The sequence below is a fragment of the Acomys minous genome (assembly GCF_964271855.1).
Source record: "Acomys minous genome assembly, chromosome: 9".
NCBI classification, from domain to species: domain Eukaryota; kingdom Metazoa; phylum Chordata; class Mammalia; order Rodentia; family Muridae; genus Acomys; species Acomys minous.
The window spans coordinates 12,897,045-12,922,945 of record NC_140490.1 but is presented as its reverse complement, the minus strand read 5'-3'; the positions used below and the strand labels follow the sequence as shown (position 1 = coordinate 12,922,945).

The 25,901-nt window shown below is 40.2% G+C and overlaps 1 protein-coding gene across 6 annotated transcripts in view; it reads right to left on the bottom strand.

Annotated features, from left to right (window-relative positions):
• Nucleotides 1-25,901, bottom strand: part of CCSER2 (coiled-coil serine rich protein 2) — a 108,992-nt gene that overhangs the window by 48,906 nt on the left and 34,185 nt on the right. For 3 of the 6 annotated variants that reach the window (XM_084796801.1, XM_084796802.1, XM_084796800.1), the window contains exons 4-5: nucleotides 15,577-15,667; nucleotides 7,227-7,389 (exon numbers count right to left, since the gene is read on the bottom strand). In XM_084796801.1, the coding sequence (XP_084652927.1) occupies nucleotides 7,227-7,389; nucleotides 15,577-15,667 (254 nt within the window). Of the gene's footprint in view, nucleotides 1-7,226; nucleotides 7,390-7,992; nucleotides 8,185-15,576; nucleotides 15,668-16,810; nucleotides 16,830-22,226; nucleotides 22,300-25,901 lie in introns of those variants that run through there. The other 3 variants (XM_084796803.1, XM_084796804.1, XM_084796805.1) reach the window with 3 other exon arrangements.

The window sequence follows — 25,901 nt, the reverse complement described above, 5'->3', positions numbered from 1 at the left end:
AACTATACAGGGGGAGGTAATCCCCCTCAGTCACAGTCATAGGGGAGGGGACTAAGGGGAAAATGGGAGGGAGGGCAGAATGGGAGGATATAAGGGATGGGATAACCATTGAGATGTAACAAGAATAAGTTAATAAAAAAAATAAATAAGGAAAAAAAAAGAATTCAACTAACAGTGATGCGGGCAATGATGAGTTACAGAAGCACAGGAGGAGAAATAAATGTCCACCACCACCAGTACTACTTAAGACTCTGCTTTTTTAAATTACTACTACAGATCTTGAATTTGAAGTCTCAGCTATTATTTATTAGCTATACAACACAGGGCAAGTGACATCGTTTCTTATATGTTCTATATAGAACAATTTAATATTTCTTATATAGTATCTTATATGTTCTCTCTATATATATAACAATTTAATACTGTTCTATAAGTACATCCAATAAAACCAAGAGTTTAAAAAAAAACAGGATTTAGAGAAGTTAGAGAAAAAAAACTCATTTAGTACTGTATTTTCCTAGAAATTCAAATTGGATTAGAAGCAGCACTTGCCATCTAACCCACCAGCCTAACAAAACAACCACATCACTAAAGATTGTTTATTATAGTTTTAAAAGGAGCTTCCCAAATTATCCATCCTATTTTTAACTTAGTTTCTTAGTCTTCTCCACTTTTGTAATAACTTGATTATGAGGATGTACACCTTTGTACTTTATACTGGTAGGTACAGGTGTGTCTCTAAGAGCACATGCGTGGGTTATTTTTCTTTATTTTCTAAGTCATAATTTTGATTTTAAAATTAATCTTTAGTGTTTTTCTAACAATTAAAAGCTTTATGCATGTTTTATGGTAATGATTTTTTTTAATGCTAGATTTCGCACAATCCTAATCAATACTCTATGGTGTTATCTTATGGATACCACTGAAGTGAATCAATGAGTAAGAAAAATAACCAAAACTGACGCTTACCCACTCTGGGACTTCCTATCAAGCTATAACAATCAAGATACTATGGAATTGCTGAACCACACACAAAAATATGAAAGGAAAGCAAGAGTCTAGAAATGGATTCATAAATGCAGTCACCTCCTCTTTTAAAAACCAGCAAAGGCAATTCAATATTGGATGGCCTTTTGAAAAAATGGAACCAAGCAACAAAACATCTACATGCAAAAGAAAAGAAATGACCTCAAAGTTCACGAACTTTAATCCAAAATTAATAATAGACCCCAAAGTAAAATACACAACTATAAAATTCCTAAGAAGCAGGAAAGAACACCTAGAGGATCTTAGGTTTGCAAATGTGTTTTTAGATATAGTGTGCGCACGCACACACACACATATGTATCCCAAGAAAGATAAATTGTATACTGAAACTTTGTTTCTAAAGTCATCTTCAAATTTTAAAATAAAAAATAACATTTAGGAAATCAGAAAAGCCAGTGTAGGAGAAAATATTTCCTATACATGTATCCAATTCAGGACTAGTATCTCAAATATACAAAGAGCAACTAAAATTCAGCAAAATGGGAATAATTCAATTTAAAGATTGGCAAAGTTCTGGACACTTCCACAAAGAAGAGACACAGATGGAATAAGCATCTGAAAAAATGTTCAGTATCACGTCATTAGAAAATTGTGGATTAAAACAAGACACCACTACATACCGAAAGGTTAATGTCCAAAGCACGGCCCACCAGGCGCTCCCATTCACTGAGGGCAGGAAGGCCAAGTGGCAACAAGCCACAGCAACAACAAACCCTGGAGAGGGGGAGATCTGATCTGAGTATTTCTCTTTCAAACTCTTTGTGACAAGCAAAGAATGATGTGCACTTAATTCTTAATATGACAGACAGACAATAGGAAGAGGATGGAGAAAGTGAGGGGCAGAAATAAACTGAAGTGATGATCAGAAATTTCTAAAACTTAATAAAATATTAACCCTCATATCCAAGAAGCTCAACAAATTCCAGGTATACTCAGCTAAAGGAAAGGCCAACCTAGACATACCATAATCTAACTGTGAGAAGCTATAATCAAAGTAAATAGTTTTTTAAATGGCAAAAAAGATGACTCATGATGTGGAAGAAATGTTAAATAAGAGTTGAGTTCTCATCAGAAAGCCAGGGGACAAATCTAGAAAGAAAGGCTATCATCAAAGCATCTAGCAAAGCCATCCTTTAAAATAAAGAGGCATTTAAAATAGAAGGCACTTCAAGAGAATAAAACCAGGACAATCTGTTGCTAGCTGCCCTTCCTTCCCAAAAGTTACAGTGACACAGGATAATACAGCACCTTGGAGTGAGAATTCTGGAATTTTGTGTTGTTTTTGTTGTTGTTATCTTGAAAAACACAGAAGTATAAAAATGTACTTGCATTATAATCCCAGGTGTAGGGATAGGGGGCTGCTTCAGAATGTCCACAGCAGCTGACTATGATTTGCATCATGCTCTAGGAGAAGAATGGGGTTTTGTTTTGTTTTTGTTTTTGTTTTTGTTTTTTGTTTTTGCCAGCTGCAGATAGTTTCTGTGATTGTGTGATAGTTGGAACTTTTCAGAGGGTATATAAATGCTAAAGCCCCAGATAGGAGGTCAATGTCTGTTGGTCATTTAGGGGGGTTAGTTGTGGTGTTTTAGTAGCCACAAAGAAGAAACAGAAGGAAATAAAAATTAGATTCAGGAATTTTCCTATTTCCTCTCTCCTCTCTATCCTTGTTTCTCTCCTATCTCATGTTAGGGGGTAAAGGGGGTATAGGGAGGAAGGGGTATAAAGAGCAGGGAAAAGAAGAACCCACAAAGTAGCAAAGGTCAGCTACAGCACCTCTGTAAGTTTGTCTTCAGTGACAAACATATCAAACCAGCAGATCAACAAGGAACCAAAGGATTTGGGCAACAATGTACACTAAGACCTAATAGGCATTTATAGAATATCTATAGATATTAAATTAGTAATAAAAAATTTGCCACAAAAAGTCCAGGTCTGATTAAAAATCAGTAACATTCTTTCACAAATTCTTCCCATAACTATTAGTGAAGGGAAGCTTCCCAATTCACTGTAAATGGTCCTATAACCAAAACTAAATCCACTTCAACAAAACTAAATTAGTATTTAAGAGTAGATACATAAAAATCCATAGCAAATAGAAATGTAAAAATTACATAATGTAAGCAACTGAATTGTTCGAGAAATAATGGCTGGTTAAATATCTAAAAGTCAATGTGATGTACTGTAGTAACAGGGCCAGGAAGGGAAAGGCATCTCAATGGATACTGGAAAAACATTAGATAAAACACAGCATAGCACCATGAGAAAAATACTCAACAAAGCCTGAACAGAAGGAATGTCTTCTAATTAATAAAGGAAGTTTGAGAGGAGAAAAGAAAAAAAAAAGCAACAAAACACATAATCCCACTCTTGAGAGTAATAGATGGATGTTTTACCTCAAATATCAGAAACAAGACCTAACTGTTGGCTCTTGTTACTTCTGTTCAACACCATGCCAAAAGATGTAGCCATAGCAATTTTGAAAGAAAGAAAATGATACAGATTGAAAAAGAAAAATTAAAACTATTTGTTCTCAGATGACATAAAGTATATATAAAAAACAAAGAGCTGAGGAAAAAGTTTAGAAGAATAATTTGCATAACAATGAAGTTATTCATGGCTGATTCAAAACTTACAATAAAGGAGGACAGTGAGCCAAGGGGCCACAATTTTTATAAAGTCCACACAGCGGGATCAATAAAGAGAAGCGGATGCAGCTAAATGACCCAGGACCCAAAACAGTGACTTAAAAAGACTTCACTCAGAAGTGACAGCAAAGCGTGAGAACAAAGACACACGCTACCTCCAAACAGTAAAATACTAGGAGTCCTAGAAAATAAGAATTTTCCCTATAAAAATGCTACTGGAAAAGCAATGCATCTAGTTGAGAGCTAGATTTCAGCTGTAATTACTAGAACAACCACAAGGAGGATAAGGCTGTAACTGCGTTAGGGTAGAGAGAACTCTATATGGCACAAAGGCTTTGGGGAAAGGGAACTAATGGGCAGTAAACAGGAGTGGACCATTAAGCTGGGGTAAAAGAAAACATCAGTATTGCAATGAGAACATCAGAGAACATCCAGAGCAGTAGTTCTGAGCCAGCAGCGTCCCAGCAGGCCTAATTGACTGGTTAGGCACAATGCTATAATGAACTATGATGTCAATGGTGGTGAAGCACCAAGAGAAAGGGAACCAGTGCTCACCAAGTTAGCGAATAGAAAGAGGAGTTTTTGTACACTTAAAGCTCAAAGGTAAAATGAACCAGTCAACCTATAAGCCTCAGCATTATCAGTGAGCTCAGCCACTCCTTAGAAAACTCAACACTAAGTGAGTCAAATTAGCAAATCTCTCCCCCTCACCAAAACCTCTAGGAACAGACAATTCTTAATTACAAGTGCTTTCAAGTATATAAACTCTGAGGAAGGATTAGTGATCACGTTTTGGAGAAATGGTCTATGTTATCTTTAACTTCTGCAAAATTACAATTTATAGAAACAAACAGGTATAATACAGCCACCATTTAAACAAATAACTTAATCTGTTCACTCTTACATTTATCTAACCAAAGAGCTCTCTTCCACACCTGTTGATATATAGGGAGTTGCAGTTTATGGTGCTGGACTTTTGGGGGGTGTTTTTTCTAACTTTTCTGGTAGATGATTACACTCAGCCTCAGCTGGACCACTTCTAAGGACAGAAACAAATATCTCCATGTTACTCATCCCATTTCTAATAATCTGAGTGATATATGTATATATGTATATATACAGAATATATATACGTGTGTGTGTGTGTGTGTGTGTGTGTGTGTGTGTGTGTATGCATGTGTTCCAAATCAACAAGGAATCCAGCTATGGTAAACCTGAAGATCCCAGGTTCTCTAAAAATCCCAAGCTACCAGCTGACCTTCTACACCTGCCCGTGCACCAGGCTGGATGTTCACTACCCTCCTTCAGATACTACACTAATTCTCTGCAGTCTCCAGTCAGATATGTAGGACTGACTCAAAAGCAACATCATTTATTCTGTAGTAGCCTAGGTAAAACACACAAACAAAAACAGCTGCTGCACCTTCATGGATACCCTTTTCTGCCCCTTTATTAGACACCCATTAGCACAGCAGGGACACTACATTGGAAGTACCACACGCTTCCTTCTCCACAGACTCCAAATACTATTCATATGTGTATGAAATGGCACAGACACAACAGTCTTTCCCCAGCTGGGTGTAAAGATATCTTCTATTAAGCTGTACCAATGCAGAATTCTTCTGTCATCATTACCAACTTTCACCTCTTATACTACCTCCAAATTGATACCAGCTTAAGACCTTAGAGCACTGTACAATATATAGTCTACCAATGAGTATTTTTTAAGTGAATGGACAAACTTTTAAAGAAAGCATTTGCTATGGTTTGAATATGACATGTGTCCCAAAGATTCATTTTTGGGCGTTTGACCCGTATGGTGATGATGTTCTGGGAGGCTGAAGAGTGTATGGGAGGGGTTGGTAGAAATGAGGCACTGAGGCTGAGCTTTTGAAGGTTACACCTGGCAGTCAGTTCCGCCTCGCGCTCTGCTCCCTGACCTGCAGTGGTATGAGGAACCCCTGCCACACATTACTAACACCACGAGCTGTTTCATCATGCCTCCCCTGCCACAACAGAGTCAAGCTCTGAAACTGAGTCGGAACAAACCTGTCCTCTCTGTTAGCTGCTTCTGTTAGGTGTTGTGGTTAACAGTGAAGCAAAAGTGACTGATATTGAAATGCTGTTAAACCTTGCCTTAATTTCATTGATTTTTATTATTTTTATCTTTTTTATTAATTTATTCAGATTACATCTCAATTTTATCCCTCTGCTTGTCTCCTCCCGTTCCTCCCTCCCTCCCTCTTTCACCCTATTCCCATCCCCTAGGTCTGAATTTCACTTATTATAAACACGTATCTGAGACTAGAGAAGCACAGCCACCGTCAATGGTAATGACCACGGTCTTTCTGCCAGGCTCTCCTGACAGGATCGACTCTACACCATCTCCATCAAAGCCATCTGCCCACAAGTGCCCCATGCATTCTTCCATCCCACCTCACTTACATCCTTCCATTTCTTTCCTCAAACAGAAAGTCTCAATTGGGCCCCATTTCTTCTACTCCACTGAAGAGTATTTTATTAGACTAGAATCTGTTCAGTTTAGTCAGAAGAACATAAGAAGAGGAGTTAGGAGAATGCTTGGGACTCTTGTTAACATTCACACATGAGCGCTCCCCCTGTATTTGCCCTGTACAGTGAATAATCCAGGAGAAACAAATGCTCCATCTTATGCACTGTGTATCTGGTAACAACATGTCAAGCTGTGATCTTTGCTTTGGCTACAAGCACCCTTAGCAACAATTCTGCTTCTTGCTTTAAGGGGCACAGAGGACCAAATGTATTTCTTCCATTCTTCATCTCAGTTTATTATTCACACAATAATATGCTAAAGGATAAACATAAATCCCTTGTGAATAAGATTTTTTTAATTAAGTTAGAAAAACAAAACAAAACATGCTAATGTTAGCCACAAATCAGGTACAGCACACACATCTTTATCCTGGCCCATATACACTTACAGAACTGTTTTTAACCCTGCTCACAAATGGCAGGCCGAAGGCTGAAGTGTGCAAAGGGTTACACAAACTTAATCGCAAAGCTAGTCTAGCGCGGGAGCAGCTCCAGTCCCAGGTGTGAAGGGCACTGAGCCCATTCTGCTACACGGTCTGATCAACTTCACACGATCCTGTACTTCAGGACGGAACATACTGCTAGCGTCATATACATCTTTTAGCAGTATTTGTGGAATTTTACACTTTTAGCTTATAAGCCAAATTAGACCAATAACAGTTACTTTGTACAATATTATTTTTAAAAATTATAAAGTAACAAAGTCAACATTTCCAAATGAGTATCCCGAAAAGTCATATCACAACTTAAAAGTCCTTATTGTAGATGCAATTTGTAAATCTGTGCTAAAGCTCCTGAAAAAGATTTCTGATAAGAAAAAATTAGTTATTATAACAACTGTGCATCACATGTAACCTGAACTGGTTTTGGCACCTTGAAAACCAGCAACACTGGCTTGGAGACAGAGCTGTTAGTGAGGTTAGGCAGAGGACAGAGGTGAAGGCACAGTTAGAAGAGACTCACCTGCTCAAGTCACTTTTCCCGTGGTGGTGGTAGTGGTCGGGATGGCTAAGGTGGTAATGGTCCTGTCCACTCCACCTCTGGGGTGGTCTTTTCCAAAATCCGTCCTGCGACTGTCGTGCATTTCTGTCTGATCGGTCAAAGCGGTTCATATTGTCACACTCCACTGGGCAGATTAAAAAGCAACAGACTATAAATATGTGCACACGCTATAAAAAGTTAACTACTTAATGGCCTGATAATTAAATGCTGCTGAGAGGTTTTTTTTTTTTTTAATTCTAAAAGTATCAGCCATGCATGCTAACCAACAACAAGTTTTCCAAAAGAAACCAGTTCTTACAGTGAAAACTGGGCTTTATATATCGAAGCTGAAGTAAACTCTAACACTTCTGTTCCAGCCACTTTAGCGGTTGGACTGTTTTAAAACAAGGAAAAACTTCCCTGAAATCAAAATTACGTATTTCAAATACAAACAATCAGAATAGGCAAGTGTAGGTCTTAATAACAGCACAGAACCCACGCTTAAAAATGAGTGCCTCAATTAAGTTTCTCAGCCTCAAAACATCATAGACCTTCATGTTTTTAAATAAAGCTCACACTTTTAAACAGTAAGCTACTCCCATCTGCTGCGACAGAGCTGGTTCAGAAAGTCTGAAATGCTACCGAAAACAAAGCCAGTGCTTTGTAACAACAAACAGTCCACTCCTGGAAGCCAAACACCACGAAAACTCGACAAGAATCCCTGAAGCACACAGGCTTCTTCACTCACCCAAATGCACTGCTCTCACATCTCTGAGCACCTTCTGAGAAAGCTACTTGGTACAAGGGAGACATTGTGCTGCCGGCTGCCTACTCAGACATAGTTGCACACAAGGCGCCGCTGAGACAGGCCTTCCTTCCTGCTCCACTCCCAGCCCTCCCTGTGGGAAGCAAGCCCAGCCTGCCCTGTGACTCCATCTTCGCTCAGTGCTTACATAGCTACTGAGTTAGGACTGTTACTAAAAATACTTCTAAACACTAACCCAAGCCATGGAACAGGAAGGGCTTCTCCAGCCCAAGAACTAAATGAAAAAGTTCACAATTTCTTGTGATTAAAAACTTCCATGTAAGTGTAATTGTGATTTTTTTAAAAACTGACTTATTTTAAGTGCCTGTTATCATTAACCAGGAGCTTGGTTTTGAATTCTCAGATTGTCTCATCTTCACAGAATATTAAAAGGCTTCCCATTCATAAAAGGATGATGCAGAAAAAACAAAAGCAAACAGCTTAAGCACCGTTGTAAGAACACGGAAGCTCTGTGTGCATTCATGAGAAATCACTGAGGACTGATAGATAGTTTTCTTTCATTGTAGATCCAGCTTTTAAACGAAAGTCTTAACACATGAAATGACCTCCAATAATTTTTATTATTTTATTGTTAAAATCAAACAGAATTTAAGTTCAGTTATAGAAAACCTAAGGATTATAAAAGCATAATGAAGACTTTGTTGAAAATAGCAGTAGAAATGAGGTGGCAAAGGGAAAATTCAAAAATAAACCTTAACTTTTAAAGCTTATTTCAGTAGAGTTCCTTGGGTGCTGTCCCCAGCAAGCTCTCGCCAGGTGCACTGAGTCCCAGAGTATTTCACAAATTTCCAGGACCAAAGGGATTGATGTTGTTATCAGAATGACCTGCTACAGCCTTAGAGTAAAGATCAGCACAGCACAACGAGTAACAAGCAGCACACAAAGCAGGCAAGCCAGCTGAATATGAGCGCAATACATCACACAAGTCACTTTAGTGAACAGACTGCAACTGAAGGATCTCTACTGAAACCTGAACTCAATCCCAATGGAGGGTTAGCAGGACAGACAAACATCTGCCGTGGCTACAAAAGATTCAAGTTCAAATTTAGACATAACTTCTCAGGACGATCTTGACTCTCCTGGGAGTGCTGTTCCTATAACCCCTCAGGCATCCATGCATCAAGCACATCTGTAAGAACTCTATAAACTAGCTAAGATGGTGATAGTAAAACATTAGTGGTGGTTTCCTCGGGAAGATTAAGGTAGTCCTTGACAGACTAAAAGATAAAAAATAGAAAAGAAAGTGAAAATAATAAAATAACAAGACAGAGATCAATAAAAACCTGATTCTAGGGTCTAACAGACAACAGCATAGTAAGACTTCATGGGGAAAGTAAACCCCACTGACTGTGTGATGCTGTAAGGTTGACGGTGCCTGTGGTAAACCTCCAAGTAAAGGTAAAGGCACAACAAAAGCTACCTCAACTCAAAAATACTAAAGCTAAGATGCTGACACAAAGCCAGACCATGTGATGACTCTAACCACCACCGGAATGCTGTTCTGAAGAGCAGCTTCCTGCCTTCTGAAGATGGTCTCTAGTTCAAAGGGCAGAAGGCAGCTTGTTTTAGTTCCAGCACTGTAAGAGACAAGTAATCAGGGCTTTAGGCCATGGAGAAGGAAAAGGATCTAACGTAGCTAACAAGATATGTGATATGAGTGTGGCTATGTCATGCTGGGTGTCATTTTTCCTGGTTTGATAAAGGAACAAAACATGATACCCAATGTATCCTAGGCTTTTCTCTTACATTACAACTTTCAAGTCCTAACAGAGATAAAGATGACACGGGTAGTAATTGTATAAGTAATTGGCTCAGAGACAGGATGACACTATGACCCATAAAGCGTGAGAAGAATGTACTTTACAGGAGGTTTTACACTATCAAGAAAGTTTTCAACTGCAATTTAATTTTAAAAAAAGAAAAAATCATGTAAGTGAAAAAATCATGAACTGAATTACCTAACACAGTACTGGTACAAAAAGATAATTTTCTAGAAAAAATACAAGGAACTAGAAGCAAGGAATAAGATAAGCCTCACATATCTGAATACAAAGTGTAGCAAAAATGTGACCTTATGGGTTTGAACATAAGACAAGTATAATTTAGTCAGCAATAGAACTTTGCGTGGGAGTCAGGAAGTGGTTAGAAAAACAGCTTTTCAACAAAGCCCAAAGGCTGAGCAGAACGGGTAGAATCATTGACAGTGTAGAGATGGTGCTCACTAAGACAACCCCCTAACCTGCAGATGCTAGAGCGATTGACAGTGTAGAGATGGTGCTCACTAAGACAACCCCTAACCTGCAGATGCTAGAATGATTGACAGTGTAGAGATGGTGCTCACTAAGACAACCCCTAACCTGCAGATGCTAGAATGATTGACAGTGTAGAGATGGTACTCACTAAGACAACCCCCTAACCTGCAGATGCTAGAATGATTGACAGTGTAGAGATGGTGCTCACTAAGACAACCCCTAACCTGCAGATGCTAGATCGATTGACAGTGTAGAGATGGTGCTCACTAAGACAACCCCCTAATCTGCAGATTATCCTCTGATGTGTCAAGTGCCAGGTGTGTTTGTGGGTGATGGAGGCTGGCCTTTAGAATTTCCTAAACAAGAGGAAAAGGCAACACAGCTGCGCTTTTGACATACCAGAAATATTAAGAAACACCCTACAACAGAAGAAGGCATCCTACAACGGAAAGAACCAATCACAAACATCCCTTAGCCTTCCAAAAGAAATTCAGATTGCAAAACTGTTTCCTTATGAAATTCTTTGGTCTATTAATTCAGGTCAAGGTTAAAAAAAGAACAGCATGCAAAATTAAGACAATCTCTCACTAAGCACAATCCTTTCTTCCAAATCACAACTCAAACCCACGTGTTTCCTGATCTGCTGCCTACAGTTCCATGCCTCTTTGACTTCCCTCTGCCATTGCTTTTAAACTAGACAAAGGCCTCTTAAGTACAGTACCTGATAAAGCTAAGCAGGACAGGGAAAACAGTATAGTCTGGCCTTCTTCTCTGCTTAGAAGCACAGCTAAATACTTTGAAAGGACTAAATGGCATCAGAAAAACCCCAAGGGAAATCTGGGGTAGCTCTTAAGAATCACAGTCTAGTGCTAACAGATCTGCATCAACCAGTTCATAATTAAAAGATACTACATGCAAAAACAAAGATGCAAAACAATGTAAAGAATGTAACAGTGGTTTAGGAACCTATGGTAGGAGCCAGGCACGGTAGTACATACCTTTAATCCCAGTACTCAGGAGGAAGAGGCAGGTAAATCTCCGTGACTTCAAGATCAGCCTGGTCTACACATAGTGATAAGCCAACCAAGGCTACACAGTTAGACCCTATCTGAAAGAACAAAATCAAATAAACAAAAACCTAGAATGAAGTGCGGAAGAAAGAGGGCATGGGAATTTTTTTTCTGATTAAGTCTTTCCTACAAACACAAACTGAGCTCTGGTTTAGGCATGCAATGAAAAGGTGGGGGTGGGGTGACAGATAAATTCGCTGCAGGCACCAGGGACAGATGAACACCATCAGAAAGCATTCACAAGATTCTAAAACAAATACTACCTGACCCTCCTCATACTCTATGAAGAGACAGAGAACAAGAGAGGGGGTGGGGGTTGAGGGGAGTAACGACAGCGAGCATGAGAGCGAGAGCAACCAAAGCTTGAAGATCTGGGATAAAAATGAAAAACCAAGCGCGCGCACACACACACACACACACACACACACACACACACACACACACGAAGCTCAGAATAAAATAACATTCTCCACAGAAGACAGATGTTCTACCTCAGTCACATAGAAGATGGATGTTGGGATCTCTAAAACACCTTTATTTTACAAAGGCAGAAGAACAACTACCCCAGAGACACAGGGAGAGAGAAAGAAAACTGGATAATTAATAAGTGTTCTTGGGGGAAGTAGAGCACTTCACTGCCTATTTTACTTTAAATTTCTACAAAAGCGTTTTGAAAAACAAAGGCACACTGCAAACGTTTGTTTTATTTTTGTTAAACTATTACCTTATTGTAATGAACTCCCTAACAGAAAACATCACAGTCACTCAAACACACACTTGTCCAGCCCAAACTCTATGCACCTTGATGAACTTCTATACAGTTAGAACAGCCATTCAGAAGGCATGGAGCGTAACGTGGAGATTTTTCCCTTTCACTATGAATTACTTTTTTGTGCACTTATCCAACCACACACACAAACACAATGACAGAGTTAAAATTAGAAACACTTTACTTATCTTCTTTCTCGTGTTTTTTTTTTTAAATTTATTATTACATATACAGTGTTCTGACTGTATGTACACCTGCAGGCCAAAAGAGGGCATCAGATCACATTATAGATGGTTGTGAGCCACCGTGTAGTTGCTAGGAATTGAACTCAGGACCTTTGGAAGAGCAAGCAGTGTTCTTAATCACTGAGCCATCTCTCCAGCCCTTGACTCATGTTCTTTCACCTGTGTTCTGGCCTTCCATATCACCTAACATCACCCTTCCTCAGTCTTCTTTACAAATCTTATAGCACTAACAGCTAAAAGTATGCAAATGTTTTACATGCAAGTGATCAAATGTTCTATTAATATAAACTCTAACATCATCCTAAACTTCATTACTGTTACTTACTCATCCAATAATCAACAGAACACTCAGGAATGGATGTCCCCAAATCCTAGAGTGTAACTGTTCAACAATTAAGACAACCGACATTCTTCCCCCCAGCTAGCACATATGCTACACTCAGAGAAAAAGACTTGTACACAGATGCAGTGATCAGATAAGCACTTTCTTCATGACCGTCTCCTTCAAGAAACTAGAGTGATGGCTCAATAGGAAAAATTGTTACTCTGCAAACAAGAGGCCCAGACTTCAGAACCCTCATAGTCACATACGAAGAGGACTTGGTCATAGGTGCCTTGTGCCCCCAGCACAAGGTGGGTGGAGACTAGAAGGTCCTGGGTTCAATGACCAGCTGGTCCAGGCAAAACGGGAACATCAAATTCAGACAAGAGACTCTGTCTCAAACACGAAGGTGGCGAACAATAGACGAATACATGCATTGTTAATCTCTGTGTTCACACACACAGGAAAGGACACCTCCACATACACGCTGTATACAAACAATGCCCAACTCATATACAGTAATGTTTTTTTAAGTAAAGGAACGCATGTTCTTAATGAGGTCATGGTAACCCTAACCAGACCAAATCCAAATGGAAGGACTCCCTGACACACCTGTCTTCTTTGGGGCACAGATGCCAATAATACTGGCAGAACTAGTTTAAGTTGAAACACCTGAGGGCTCAGAGAACCAATGCAACTTCTTCTCCAACTTGTACAACATCCTCAAATAGAAAGAAGCTGATAAGCAACAGTCAACAGTCAACAATGGTAAAAGATCCCTAACCCACAGTCATTCCAACATTATCACCAGCCAAAAAGATCTAAAAAGTATCTTCCACCTTCATGATGTAGTAAACATAAATACTACTTTATTTTGGATGACTACAGAAAGAACTAATTTTAGGCTCACACTGCTTTCTTTGGTGTTCTTTCAGTTCAAACTAGCCAATATTTGTTCATTTTCTTCGAGAGAATCATCTGTGCTTTATGTGGAATGTGACTGGAGTTCCTGCCTTCCTCTGAGTACGCAATGAAGCCCTTACATAGCTGCAATTTCTCTGACATGAGGCTAACTAGGCTGAATTCTTGGACTGGTTTGACCTGTGCTTCATATGCAAGCTCAGAAAGGGAATAAAATTTCCAAGAAGTTGTAGTAACTTGTCAGTGTCAGCACTACCTACGCTGTGACTTGTCCCAAGGAGGGAAAACCCTCACCTCTCACTACCAGTCTTGAAAGAAAAAGAAAAACAAGTATGCTGCATGTCCTGCACCACTAAGTCTTGCTGCTATGTGCGCAGCCATTTTCAACGGTTTACATTTCATTTTCTCTTTGTGCTCCAGAGTAGTGTGTGGCACTATGATCTCCCGGGTCACTAACTCAGATTTCACAACTATGATTTTGGTAACCTACTGATCTGTTTTAGTGTTGTGGGGAATCCCATTCCATACAACTCTGGAAAGCAGTAGCTCCAGCTACATCTCCCTTGGGCCCTCGTTATCGTCTTCCTGTACTACCTAAGGCTGGCGATTCAGCTTTCTGCTCCTCCTGGCGTTGGCCATCATTTTTCTTTCCTGGGACTGGAAGTCCATTATGATTGCAGAAGTACTACCCCAAGTGCCAAGAGCACACAGGAAGTCTAAGCCTCTACTCCTGTGGCAGCAATGAACAATGCCCTCAGCACTTCACTTTAACGAATTTATAAATGCAAGCTCAGTCATGGCCTACAGAGCTTCTTGCTGTGAGTGTTTCAGAGGGGCAGGCTAGGTTATAACACTCTCATCAGCAGAACATGGTTAAATGAATGTCCTGATCCTAAGCCGTAAGATGTGAGTTTCTGCTTACCTCATTTTTTTCTGGTATTTATCATAAGAATAACCAGCCCCAGCTACTGCAGATCCTAAAATAACAAACCCCTCAGTAATCTACAGTCTCATAGGCAATGCTATCCCAGGTAATTCAAGATTCATGAATCAGGGAAATAAACACATGCTCATTCTTTAGACTGTAACAGAGCACCTTTTCAGGGAATTAAAAAAGAAAATAAGGAGTCCAACCAATGCCAGTATGACTGATGTGGTGAGAAGAAAGTGCACTCAGAGCAAATATACTCAGCTTCCAAAAAATACTCACACTGTTCTAGCACCTTAAAAAGGGATTCATCTTTTGCACTTAGGGAAACCTAAGATACCACACAAATGTTTCCTGACACGGAATCCTGAGATCTCTGGAGCCATTCTTCCCAGAGCAGCCAGGCTGCCAGTTCACCCCCACTCCCAAGGTGTCTCTGGCTCCCTTACTAGTTCCCAAAACAGAAACCATGGCTATGCTGTGCCACCAGAGACAAAGAGCCGAGGGCACTTCTGCACATGCATTACCTATGGCCCTACTTGGTTGGTTACTGGGACGAACACAGGAGTCAAAGGGTGGAATGGTTGATTCAGAAGGTGATTACTTTCCCAGAACTGATCTTAAAGTGGTTATCAAATTAATACCTATATTCTGCTACTAAACAAGTGTTTCTCTAAATGTATTTTTTTAATTCAAAATGAAGCAAAGTGAGGAAAAATTGGGCATTTAAACACACACACACACACACACACACACACACACACACACACACAGAGACCCTACTACTTGTTTAGGTAAAGGTATACAATGTTGCTGAATCATACAGAATTATATTTAAGACCCACATAATCAGGTTTTAATCATGTAACTTACAAGTAAACCTATCTTACACCAGTAAAAACTGATTCTCAGTCTAAAGGCTGCCCTGAGATTGTCTTACAATTATCACACAGGCTCCAACCCACTCCCTCACATGTGTGCATCTGGAACTTAACTTACCATTTTCAAGAGGTGCATCCTCCGGCAAATCCACATCCAGCATAAGGTCATCATCCTCAAGGTCACATGATTCAAGATTATTCAGAATGTCCTGTGGACAAAAGCAGCAAAAACACTATGACCGCCCTCACTCGGGATACACATATAGCCATTCATTTTGAAAGTATCATAATAGAATAACTTAGATTTATTCATCATTTGTACTGTAAGAGTAAAGCAGTTCTACTATTCAAAACAATTTTTAAAAATCCATCTGCACTACACTTTGAATTTTGGATGCCCGCTCCTGAAGAGGAAATAGTAGGATGCAGGTGATACAAAGGGGGAAATGGGGGGGAAAAAAAGGAAAGATCTTTAACTCAGGAGAGGAAAGGGAGGATAATACAGAAGTGATGAAGAGGGGGGCAAATAAGATCAGGCATGTTAGAAAATGACATGGGAAATCATTATTTTATATTTACCTAAATGTATGTATAATACATATAGGTACATATGTGTATATACATTATGTAGTTTAGGTGAAGGTACACCCCTTGGAGTGATTAAGACTCCCTGCAAGAGCCATAGCTAATGAAACCCCAGTACCAGGCATAAGAAGCCTTCGCTGGTCAAGAGTCTAAGAGACTCCCAAAACAACACAAGCTATTGTTGTTGCTCTTGGTCCTGGGCTGACTAAAGAAAACAACCTGAGTAAGTCAGTGAGCATCACCCCTCCGTGGCTTCTGCTTCATTTCCTGCCTCTGGGTTCCTACCCCGCTTGAGGGCCTGCCCGACTATCATGAACCCTATCATGAGGTGGAATTCTAATGAAATAAACCTTTCCTCCCCAAGTTGCTTTGGTCAAGGTGTTATTGTATCAGAGCAATAGAAACTCCGAACTAAGACACTATTAGAAGGTCTCAAGAGGAGCTCAGAGAACTTGCCAGGCATGATGCCACACGCCTTTAGTCCCAGCACTCAGGAGGCAGAAGCAGGTGGATCGCTGTGAGTCCGAGGCCAGCCTGGTCTACAAAGCGAGTCCAGGACAGCCAAGGCTACACAGAGAGACCCTGTTTCGAAAAAAAAAAAAAAAAGAGGAGCTCACAGGCCCTAGATATAAACATTATTCTGCTAGATGATCATGGGATCAAACCGCCCTCTAAATGCATCTCTAGACCCATAGGTCAGTGCCACTCTCAGACCTCCTGAGATTAGTTTCTTTATAACATAGACAGTTCTCAAAACAGAAACTCACAGCTGGCTAAAGTGCAGAGAACGAGTGTCTGCAGTGCTCAGCTACAATGAGCCACCTGTACCACACCACACCCTGCAGGGCTCAGGGCCACTGCAGAAGAAGGGCAGAGACGACTAAAGCCAGAGAGAGATAGGACTCCCATGACACTGCCTCCTGACCTGACAGGGACGCTGCACTCATGAGCTCGCAGCCTCTGTGATGTCTACACAATGCCTGCATAAGAGCAAGCCAGTCAGTATTCTAGCCTGGGCTGAGAATGAACTCATGAGCTCCCACCCCTAACTGAGGCGCTTTTAACAATTAATAGCTTCTGGGACAGGGAAGAACTGTTTTCTTTAAGGGTGTGGCCTATGCTTGGTTACAGGACCCAATGGATTAGCTGACATCCAAGAGTTTATGGGTAGCATAAATCAGACATGGTGAGTTATTTAAGGGGGAAAAAAGAGGAGACAATTTGGGAGTGATAAGGAACTTGGATCTAAGAGAAGTTAAGAGGAAGAGTAGTGGAGAGTAACTGTGATCAGAATACACTGTATAAAAATCCTCAGAATGAGCCGAGTATGGTGGTACACACCTTTAATCCCAGCACTCATGAGGCAGGCAGATCCCTGTGAGTTCGAGGCCTGGTCTACAAAGTGAGTCCAGGACAGCCAGTACTGTTATACAGAGAAGCCCTGTCTTTAAAAAACAAACAAAAACAAAAACAAAAACAAAAAAACCAATTCTTCAGAATATAAGAATTATGGGACTTAAGATTCAGCAGTAAAGTGTAGACAAAGGCAAAAGAAGCCAATCATCACACTGTCAATAATGACTAGCACTTTGATATGCCTACATTTTAGAATATCTTAACAAGCATAGGCATAGACATGACAAAAGTGTTTATCTAAATTACAAGAAGAGATGTGCACTAGGATGGTTGCTATAGCAATCTATAGTTGTAAAATTTTAGAAATGATCCTGATGTTTATTATTATGTTCATTAGTAACAGAATAAATAGTATATATCTACAAAATAATGTAGTATATGGTGGCATAAAATAATAGGAATATACACATGAAGTGACACAAAATAGTTTAAGAAAAACAGCAGCAAATGAACCTTAACACTATGACAAATCAGCTTAACTACCAAAGGGAAATGAGAACTAAAAGAAACAAGCCAAGGAAACTTGGAAAGTATACTTCAGTTCTATACTCTTAAGAACAAAGCTGCAAAGAAAAGTATAATCCATGCATGCACACATATAGATACATATATACAATTATAGCACACACTATAATCCCAGTGCACACATGTTGTGATATACAGCCAGGTTTCTCAGCTTCTGAGAAGAATTAAAAAGTAGGAAATGGCAAAGACTAGAATGAACCCCGTGCCAGTGGGTGGAGTCGAAGGCACCACTACGAACAACTGGGTAACGAAACCTACAATTCCTAACTACTTTAATGTGATACTTAAATCAATGACATGCAACAAGCCCACCTAGGCCCTAGTGTGGGTTTCTAAATCCATTCCTACATTTTTTTTCCTTAGAGAAGTGAAGGCTCTACAAGATGAAAACCTAGAATGTGTTCTGGTGCTGAGACAAGGAGTGCCCACGGTACTGAAGCTTTCAGAAGACGCCGGCGCTGGCACGCGGGCGCTGGCATGCGGGCACCCTATTGTTGGCAAAAGCAATCTGAATAATGAGCAATGCTGCTGAAATGCAGGGTGAGTGCCTATCAGTCCATCATGGCACAAATCGTCTGAGGCGGACAGGAATGGGGAACAGCTCGTCATTACAGCAAAACTCCAGTTAATAAAGAATCAGTAAGTCTGACATGCACTCTTGGCCACTGGCCCTTGGCAAGGTACACAGAGGAAGGGGAGGCAGGCTATCCTGCTGAGACCTAATAGGCTGTGACCAGTCAGTGGGGTAGGAGGGCCTCCTATCAGAGGTCTAGGAGGGAGTAGAGGGAGGGATGGTGGGAACAGAAGATAAGAGCAAGGGAATAACAATCGGGATGCAATGCAAAAAAATTATAACAAATAAAATATACATTTGAAAAAGAAGAATCAGTAAATCCTAACTCTGGGAAAGATGAATGTCTGCACCTTCTCAACGTATCTGCACAAAATAAAAAGAAACATAAGTCTGCATTTGAAAAGCCTGGTGGGCATTACTTCATCATCTGAAGAAAGTACCAAAGCCAAAAACCAAGCACTTCTTGACGGGCATGCAAAGGGCACATTATCATTTCTGTGGCATTCTTGCCATAAAAGCATAACCACAATCTCATTATGAGAAGGACTTATGCTGGAAAATATTCTAAAAACAAAGGAACAAAGAAGAGGAAGAAGGGGGAAAAGCAGTAGATGAGCTAAGGAGGCAGAACTAGCAAATAGATGAGGGGCTGGGATGGAATCTGGACATCAGATGTTGGCCACAACACTGGTAAATTTTTTAAGAGGTGTGAATCTGAGTGAGGGCTAAATTCAGCTTACATTCCTGGTTCATACCTCTGTCAACTATGGCACTATGGCAACGCAGTCTATTAACCTTAGGAGTACTGATGTACCAAAGGTATACAGTAACACTGCATAAATTCAGACTTAAATCTAAAATTAATCCAAAACAAAACCAAAACTGAAGCTGTGTCTTATACAAAGATTCCTGTCCCCCTCAGGTGTGTAGCAAACTTTAATAACCTCTAATCACTGTGCCAAATAAAGAGCATTTAAGAAAGTAAGAAACTTTTGAGGGCAGGAAATGTTTATTCAAATAGATGTCATGCTTTCCAAGGACTGAAAACAGGAAAAAGGCTAGTGTTATCAGCCTGACAGGTAAAGTGCTTACTGCTAAGTCCAACGACCTACGCTTGATACCAGAGACATACATGGTAGAAGAGACCTGACTTCTGAAAATTATTCTCTGACCACATGAGCGTGCACGTGTGTATGTACACATACACACACACACACACACACACACACACACACACACACACACACACACCAAAAATGTAATGAAAATTGAAAATCTCTTTGTTGCCAGGTATGGTGGTGCACGCCTTTAATCCCAGCACTCAGGAGGCAGAGACAGACAGATCACTGTGAGTTTGAGGCCAGCCTGGTCTACAAAGCAAGTCTAGGACAGCCAAGGCTACACAGAGAAACCCTGTCCGGAAGAAAGGAGGAGGAGGAGGAAGAGGAATAGGAGGTGGAGGAGGAAGGAGAAGGAGGAGGAAGAAAAGAAGAAAAAGGAGGAGGAGGAAGAAGAGGAAGAGGAGGAGGAGGAGGAGGAGGAGGAGGAGGAGGAGGAAGAAGAAGAAGAAGAAGAAGAAGAAGAAGAAGAAGAAGAAGAAGAAGAAGAAGAAGAAGAAGAAGAAAAAGAAGAAGAAGAAGAAGAAGAAGAAGATGATGATGATCCCTTTGTTCTTTATGCAAACAACTTCAGAGCTCAGAAACGCATCCAAGTAACTCGCCATGCGGCGTGAACTATAGCTTCTAAGTTATGAGACACTAACTGAAGCTAAGATCAAAATGTGAGATTCGGCTCTGTGGTCTAATGTTCTTGGGCTATTTCTCATCGCATCAAATTTTAAAAGAAGGCACATCAGGCAATGGTGCACGCAACCTGTAATCCCAGCACTAGGGAGGCAGAGACAGGCGGATCTCTGTGAGATCAAGGCCAGCCTGGACTACAAAGTGATTCCAGGACAGCCAAGGCTACACAGTGAAACCTTGCCTGGAAAAAGACAACAGGAGGAGGAAGAGGAGGAGGCGGCAGCTCCACAGACCACCTTTCAGTCTCTGCCTCCTTGCAACCCAAGGCAAGGTACTGAGTTCACGGGTTCTAAGAATAGACTGCCTGACTTAACCAAGAGAGCAACAAAAAACTAGTGTAATGCCACCTAAATGCCCTAGAAATGGAAGAGTTTGGAGGCAACATGCCCTGCCCTTTGCTTTACAACAAACAAAGAGGGCAGCCTGAGCTGTTGCCCACTCAGAATAGAACAGCAACTTTGACAACTCTTAAAAGTTATCCAGTTTGTGGAAAACATTCAGCCTTACAGCTTCAGTGTCCTCTTGAACAAGTCTTTAGTACCTACCTAATCCAGTCTAGAGAAGCCAAGTCTTCTCAGTCTTAGTAACCATGCATCCATGATAGGGACCACAGCTACCCAATGGGAACACAGAAATGGACACTGTGCTTTTTGCTAATAAATTACTTTTAAGTTTGTCCTTATTTGTCATACAGCCTTTTTGCCTGGAGGTTTAAATAGTACATCAACTCTGCATGTATGAAACAAATATTCCAAAAACTACTGTGCTCAACATTATGTATATACAAGAAGTATATATGAACACTGAAACAAATATTAATAAAATATTTACTACTGTATCAGTCTCACTCTGTTTAGAACATGATTTGCAAGTATCTGCAAGTTCAGCTTGGGATATTAGGCTTTCGCTGCCTTCCCAGTTCATTTCCCTAGATTCATCCCTATCTCTACGTTACACTATACTTAGCTAGGCTGCTATTCCTCCTCATGATTGATGGTACCCACACACTACTGTACATGCTCTCCCTATGCTAACATGCTCACCTTTATGGTTTCCTCAGCCAACAGATCAACTCTGCACATACTCTGCAAATTTTCATTCCAATGTCACTTCCTTTTTAAAACAACTTCATTCTCGGGCTGGAGAGATGGCTCAGCAGTTAAGAGCACTGTCTGCTCTTCCAGCAACCACATGAAAGCTCATAGCCATCTTTACTGGGATCTGATGCCCTCTTCTATCATGCAGGTGAACATGCAGTTAGAACACTCATATACAAAAAATAAATAAAACTTCATTTTCATATTCTATCTCCCTCCCTCCCTCATTCTCTGTTCCCCCTCCCTCTCTCTCCTCCCTTAACACAGACATACACTATATGAAGCCCTCATGCACACTAGTAATAGTCCATGACCTTTAAATCCAAACTGTGATCGTCTGTTTATATGGTACTAGAATCTGAACTCATTGAGGATAAAGATAAATTTATCCATTAATATCTTCAGAACTTAACAGTATTCCTGCAACATAGTAGAAAGTCAAAATTAATTAAACTTTAGATTACAATATAGCTAATATATTATAGCACTCATTATCATTAAGTGAAAATATAAGTATATTTAAAGGGTCAAAATAAACTATATTAGTAAGTTTAAGCCAATTCAAAAATAAACTAGTAGGACAAAAAAGAATTTTTGCTAATAATTCAATATGGAATAACATCTGCTGAGATACACAGGTTGTTTCTTGTCACTGTATCACCACATCTGTAGCAACTACACAAGTAGATCCTTCTGTCCTCTCAAGTTCTGTGATTCTGTACCAGGCCACAGCTGGAGAGATCAAGATGAGTTTGAAATTCCCATTTACCTATTTTGAGACTGTCTCAACTTTCTGTAAGCTGTCCCCACACCTTCCCAGCTACACTGGCATGACATTTTTAGTTACTTGTAGCATGCTATTATGACACGTGGTACCTTAGAAACTCACTTTCTAAAGAGGCTATGTCACAATATGCATGGAAAATACTGAGCAGCAATAAACAGTAGCTGCAGTTGAGGGGCTCTTTTTATCTTTTAATTGAGTGGCAATATTTATGGGGCCTTTTGTGGCATTTATCTCAATAATCATTTAATGAGATTGTAGAGCCTAAAACAAGCAACGAGTAACAATAAAATGTTAACCATGTTCAAGACAAAAAGCAGAAACTAGAAACAAGAGATTCAAAGTGACCAGAATAACTGAAGCAATGACTGAGAGTAGCTCAGACAGTGGAAAGCCAAAGGCAGATCCCACATCCAAGGGTAGGGAAGCCAACAGGAAAACAAGTCTATCCAGCAAGTCCACATGATTTGGCAGAATGAACAGAAGCAGAATGTTACTCGTAACTTCTAAAACTGAGGAGGTGATGTGTTCCATTTGTATAATCACACAAGTATGAATTCACCCAACTGCATCCCCGCTAACCATTTTCCTAACTGTCTTTTCCTCTACGTCTTCAGTCCCCACCACCTTAGTACAAGCCACGGCCAGCTCTCCCTTCAAAAACAGGTTCCACTATTCTTCATGCTTTCCAATTCAGTCTTTCACAGAAAACACTTTTAAATGTTCCAGTAAAGTCCTTCTATGATGCACCACAGCTCTTGAGATGATGCCTACCTTCCATCCTCAGCTAACCTTCTCTGAACAAACTGTCAAAGACACACCACATATGTCTCCTAAGTAATTCTAAACCTTAGAGGGACGGGAGAGAGGAAAGGAGAAGAGTGCATTGTCAGAGTACAGACCACTGCTGGCCTGGAAGACAGAAGGCAGGTAGAAGCCAAAGAATGAATCTAGAAACTGCACTGTGCAAGGAAATGGGTTCCCCTAGAAGGTCCAAAAATGATGTGCCCTTAGCTACCCTGACTTTAGGTCAGTTAGATACACTGGATTTCCAGACTCCAAAATGGTAAGATAAATTTGTGCTGTTTGGGGCTGAGACTGGGGGTAGCTCAGTGCACTTCCCAAAGATACTCAAAGCCCTGAGTGGGAGACCTAACATCATTTTTTTTTAAACTTTTTAAACTTTTGAAAAGTTGTTTTAAACTACTAACTTGGGATAATTTGTTACAGCAACAAGAGAAAATTAATATGCCAACAGGTTTGTGTGTTTTTCACTAAACCTGACTCAGATTACAAAAAAAAAAAAAAAAAAAAAGGAACAAATCAACCTGAAAGTCTATCATCACTTAATGAGATTGTTTTACGTTAAAGGGCAATTAAGTTCTCCATTTCTAAAGTATCACAAAAATTAAACCTTATATGACATTTTTTCAAATAAGCAATAATATTTCCCCTTAGAAGTTTTAAAAGATGCTGCCTAATTCATTAAGAATTAGCTGATCCCAGATTTTTACAAATCTTTCCATAAAGTGGACACTAAGGCAATCTAATTTAAATTCCCTAACCATCACAGTTTATAGTAAATTTTTATTTAAACGGGTATTTCAGAAACTGGCATTTCTAGCTTTGTGAACACTGGCAGACCTACACATCCATATTAATCCCATGACATGATCTAAGAGCTTAGTACACACAGGGGCAGTCCACATGCTTACTCAGGTCACTTGTTTTGAATTCACGGCAGACACACGTGAGGATGGTGGGGTGCATGTGTAGTTTACTAAGCTGTCCTAGAGTATCTCCACAGTATTCCTTCGCATGTGCAAACATAGGGAAAATGACAGCAAGGGAGAGCAAAATAAGGACGGCATACAGACAGACAGACAGACAGACAGACAGACAGCACATGAGGTTAGAACCCATACAGTTTAAAAGAGCAGTCACACTAGCTGGCTTGCCCTATCAGGCTTGAGACTGTAAGGAGTGATGAAGACTTCCATAAACATGGGAAGCCAGGACTTAGCCTGGTGCTGGGAAGTAAGGCACAGGGAGAACACCTTAATATGAGAACAGCCAGATGCCACACAGCACGAAGAGGTCATTCACACATGGGATGGCCCATGGTAGACATAGGATGAGAAAGACCTCAACACAGAAGAGAAGATGGTAGCAAAGATGAGTACTTGACTATATGGAGTCAGACTGAAATAAGTATTTATTTTAGGGATAACAGAAATCAGATCTATCCTCACCAGAGATGAGTACTAAAATATAGACAGGGAAAACTAAAACTGTTTAGAATTAAAGGTTTAGTATAAATTAATGATTTTTAATATAGATATAGTAGAACCAAATATATATGGAGGGGGGGGAGATATTGAGACTTCCTGTCTGGGAACAAGTCTGCAACAGGAATTAACATACCAAGTGCCTGAAACTTGGCTTTGTGGTTTCATTTATGCTGAAAAAGAACCAGGGCTCCTATAGATGTAGCTAATCCTGGGGCTAGAGTGAACATAGAATATCGACTAACCCACCATATGCAAGGAGTTCATATGAAAGAATAACATAAGAGTGGAACACAAAAGCCAAATACATGGAGCATTCACTGGCCAAGAAACAGACAAGATTCAAGTTCATACTAACTCAAACCAATGGGCGGTGCTGATGTATTAGTTACTATAGCATACATATGTTATTGGTCAAGCGGAGAAACTGGAGTGAGATGCAAAGACCATGTTAATTTCATGATGTGCATGTTTATTCCATGGACATGGGAGAACAAGTGATTCCTAATAAACATACACTAAGGCATCAGAGGGACAGGGAACATCAGGTAAGGAAATTACTCTCAGTTGCCTCAAGGGGAAGGCATCTGCTTTGCCTCGTTGTTTGTTTATTTGTTCGTGGTTATGTTCTGACAGGGGCTTTTGCCACATGCAACCCAGGCTGGTCTCAAACTCATAAACCTCCCGCCTGCTCACGCAGACACTGCAGTCCTGCACCACACCTGGCCGTGCTCCTTAATACCCGAACTACATTCTACATCATTTTATAGAAACTATTGACACCGTGTTATTGGTATTATGTTAATACCTTAAGACTATTACTATCAAAGAATAGGGAAAGCCATATCCCATATTAGCTTCAATAGAAAAGGAAAGGAAGCTATAAAGTCACAGTGAAAGAAAAAGACAAAAGTGGGAGCTGGGCATGATGCCACATACCCTTCATCCCAAACTCAAGGAGGCAAAGGGAAGTGGATCGCTGTGAATTCAAGGCCAGCCTGTCTACAAAGGACAACCAAGGCTACACAGGGAAACCCTGTCTCCAAAAAAAAAGACACAAATAGGTGGGGATGGTAACATAACTCAGCAGGTAAAGGAGCTGGCCACCAACTCTGAGGACCTGAATTTATTCTGAAGGGCTCATGTGATGGAAAAAGGAGAGAACTGACTCCTATAAGTTGTCCTCTGACCTCCACATGTGCAATTCCTGCTGTCATGTGTGATAGTAAAAACAAAACAAAACAAACAAAAATCTGGGGCAAAGGGGAACACAAGTCAAAAAAAAAAAATAAGAATTTAACAAAAATAAAATTCATAATTCAGATCAACAGCATGTCTCTAGATTACTAACTAACCTAGATTCCTAATGTCA